Below are 4054 nucleotides of genomic sequence, written 5' to 3' on the forward strand. Positions count from 1 at the left end.
ACTTTCCTTTATCTTAATTTATTTATGCGACACCGAAAAAAATTTGGAGACACGCCAATTTAATATAATTTTTAGATATTTTAAATTATTTTAATTTATATTATTTTTTACGTAATTTTTAAATAATATATATTATTCCCTTTATTACAATTTATATGACACCGATAAAATTTCAATAACTAACCAAAATTTTCATATCTTCTAAATAGTTCAAATTGTTAACTATTATTATTTTTATATTACTTGTTTGCATCGTTTTCAAGTAATATATGTTATTTCTTATGTCCCAATTTTTACGAACAGAAATTTGGAAGTTAAATAATTTTTTTATTTATTTCAAATATTTTAAATTATTAATATCGTAATTTATATAAGTTTCAAATTTATAAAAGACTAAAAAAAAGATACACAAACTAAAACAAAAATACAAAAATTCCATAAATACCATCAACTAGAGGTGTCAGCTATCATAGTAGTAATAAAGTACTCCATATATAGTTACAATACATGCACCAAATGACCAAACATTATAAGGTAAATCCAAGATTTAGAAAGCATAAACAACACAAGACAACAAACATTGATACTATTACAATTGCATGCTAAGGCACGCAACTTATTATTATCTTATCATATGTACTTTTTTCTCTATTACTACTACTACAGCCAAAGGCTAATAAACTAGTCACTCACCAAACAACTCAGGATCAATAGAACTGATGATGCTGAGTTGAAGCAAAATCCTCCATCAGAAAAACATTAAGAGGATCAGAATCGGCGATCCCTGAAAACTGATCAGATGAATCTGCTGGCTCCAATTCCAGGAACGATTCCAAGTTGGAAATCTGTTCCTTGAGTTCATAATCATCACTAGCAACGGGCATTTCCATTGGGTAGTAGGGAGTTTGGCTCTGAACATCATATCCGAAGTTCATTAAAGGAGAGTTGTTATCAGATATTATGTTAGAACTCACAAGGAGTAGTGCTGGTGGAGGATCAGCAGCGACAGTGCTAGTGCACTGTCGCTTAGCAGGTGGTGATGGGGCGGGGAAGTTGAGTTTGGCCTTGTCACCACGAATGCGCTTAGCAGCCTCATCATAGGCTCTGGCAGCATCCTCTGCTGTGTTGAATGTACCAAGCCAAACACGAACACCCTTCTGAGGATCGCGAATCTCAGCAGCCCATTTTCCCCATGGTCTCTGCCTTATTCCTCTGTACTTGTTCTTTCTCAGCCTTGGTCCACTACTCTTCTCCTTCTCAACCTTCACAGTGTTATTACCTGTAAATCAAATACACAATTTTTTTAATTTTTTTTATATAAATGTACACAATTAGTACAACATCTATTAATTATAAATAAATAATTGATGGCTTTTCTTCATCACATTATTTGTACAATACTAACAGCTTCTGCTTTCATATACAAGTGGTGATTTAGTGGTTGACAAGAATTAAAGCAAAGTCTGTCATATCAATATAATGAATTAAGTGGCCCACGCGATTAATTGATGTCTACTTTATTTATTTATTTTATGATTTTCCCTCATCAAGGATCAATTAATTTTAGGAACTTAAACTGATTAAATAATTTATTTTGGATTAACATTTTAGATTTTTGAAGTAATCACATAAAATATTTATTATATCATAACTTACATTTTTCTCAAACCAAAATAACTAAAGAGTAATTTTCAAACATTTACATACCAAAGGAATATTAAAAACAATTAAAACGTAAGAGAACTGATTACTCTAAGGAAAGACGGTTCCTTCTTTTTGCACAAAAGACAAATAAAATTTATTTTCCATCAAATATTACTTCATGATTATTGATTATCTTTTTTTTTATCGGTTATGACTTATGATAAGTTTAACCATGAAAATTGATTTGAAAACGACAAAAAGAAAATAGAATGATTGAGGCAGAACACATGTTCAAATAGATAAACGCAATTGACGGATAATACTCGTAATATATGGATTTAATTATTTTAAGAACATATATGAATATAGAAATTACATCATCGCCGCAACTTTTATTTTTACAAAAAAGAAAATTGGAATAAGCTCTTGTATACATCCTGATGGCTGTTTAAACAAAAAAAAAAACATCCTGATGGCTGATGCAATAAAAAGATAGAATTAATATATACGTGTAGATAGATACAAATAATAAAAAGCCACAAAATTTGAAGGTATGTTCTATAAAACCATAGGTCACTTTAATTCGCAGACTGTCACGGCCTATAATTGCATTTATTCCCTCTTTATCACAATGATTTTTCAATTATTTTTTCTTTCTTTTATCACCTCCTGACATTTTTATCTGTTCACAATAATTTTAAACGTTTTTTTTTTTCAAAAATAATAAAAAGTGTATTTTTCAAATAACGTATAATTTTGGAAATAAGTAAAAAAAAAATCAAGCAAGGATGGCCAGAATGACCAGTAAATGGCCAAAATGTTTAATCATAAATATTAAAGATAAAACATAAAAAAAAAATCTTATTATTTTATAAACAAGTAAAAGTAAATATTTTATTTCTAGCTCTATTGAGTAAAAATTAAATCTAAATAAAATCTCTGGTAAAAAAAAGGACTTTTTACTATCTGACACTGAACTCTTTTTAAAAAGTTCGATCGGATTTACCAAAAAAATTTCAATTGTAAAAAAACTGGAATATTATATTATTTCGTGCATTTCTATAGAGTACAGTTTATTTCATAAATTTAAAGGTAGTAATGTACAAAAAGCTAAATAAATCGTTAGATACATACATATATATTTGTATTACCTTTTTTGAGTTGATTAGATTTGCCGGAATCTGATTTCTTAGGCTTATCGACGGAGTGAGTCACCGGCGACTGAGCGGAATAAGGGTTTTCGACAGTTGAGGATGAGGAGGAAGAGGACCAGTAGTCGGAGATAGGGTCCAGCTCAGCCCACAGGTCACGAGCAGAGAGTTTCCGGTAGAAGTTTCCGGCGGGCTCATAATCGGAGATTATGGCACCTCCACACATCTTTTGTTACTCTTAATTTTTTCCTTTTTTTTTTTTTTTGAGTGAAAGTAATTGAAAGAGACGATAAAATTGTGCTTGGGGTGAGTGTTAATTTATAGGAAAGGATATTTGCAGTGTAGTCCTTTAGTAATTCACTACTTTTAATCTTGTACCTCTTAGATAATTCATCTAGCATATACAACATAAAACTTCTTGAATTGTTCACTTATGGTACCTTTACATAAAATTCACGCAATTTCGACAATTGTTGTCCGTTAAAAGCACATTGGAATTAGTGCTTCCGTTACGAATATGTAGTTATATACTTCCTCTCTTACTCCCTCCGTCCCTATTTAGTTGTCCACTTTAAAAATGGCACACAGATTAAGGCAACAATGATTAGCATAGTGAAGTTAAAATTTTACCCTTATAGTATAATTTACAATTCCAAAATAAATTCACTCAAGATAACTAATCAATGTTGGGAAGTTCATAAGTTTATTTACTTTATTTATGACAACTTTATTTAAATAAGGGTATAATAGGAAAAAAATTATTGTCCTTTCTTGTTTTGTCAAAATGGACAACTAAATAGGGACAACTAAAAGAGGAAATATGGACAACTAAAAAGGGACGGAGGGAGTACTATTTACTTATTCATATACGCGCTCTGTCACTATTTACTTATTCATCTTTGACTTGATATATCTATTAAAAAAATAATTGATATAGTAAATTTACTATTTTATTATTATTAATTACTAAAAAATTTAAATTAATTTACTCGTTAAAAGTGGTTTCATCTTTTTCAAAAATATCAACTTTCTAAATAAATTAAGGATATAATAGATAAAAAAAATTATCTTTTTTTTAATTTGTCAAAAATAACAAGTAAAAAGGAACTAGGGAGCGCATATTGAGAAGATTGCTAGGAACTGAATTCCAATAATAATGATTAATTTATTTATTAACCGATTGATATTTACATATCACAAATCGATAGCACGTATTATATTTACTTATCGAATTGAAATACTTTTTCCATTTAAAAAAA

General features: G+C 29.2%; 1 protein-coding gene across 1 annotated transcript; it reads right to left on the reverse strand.

The window, feature by feature from the left end:
* Positions 1 to 470: 470 nt before the first annotated feature.
* Positions 471 to 3069, reverse strand: LOC125829421 (ethylene-responsive transcription factor RAP2-3). Its single transcript, XM_049508640.1, has 2 exons — positions 2796 to 3069; positions 471 to 1279 (listed from the first exon to the last, which is right to left on the reverse strand). The coding sequence occupies exons 1-2, from the start codon at positions 3019 to 3021 to the stop codon at positions 708 to 710; spliced, it is 798 nt and encodes a 265-aa protein (XP_049364597.1). The 5' UTR covers positions 3022 to 3069; the 3' UTR covers positions 471 to 707.
* Between the last annotated feature and the right edge of the window lie 985 nt (positions 3070 to 4054).

The sequence above is a fragment of the Solanum verrucosum genome, unplaced genomic scaffold (assembly GCF_900185275.1).
Source record: "Solanum verrucosum unplaced genomic scaffold, falcon-dt-bn FXZP01000052.1, whole genome shotgun sequence".
Classification (NCBI taxonomy): Eukaryota; Viridiplantae; Streptophyta; class Magnoliopsida; order Solanales; family Solanaceae; genus Solanum; species Solanum verrucosum.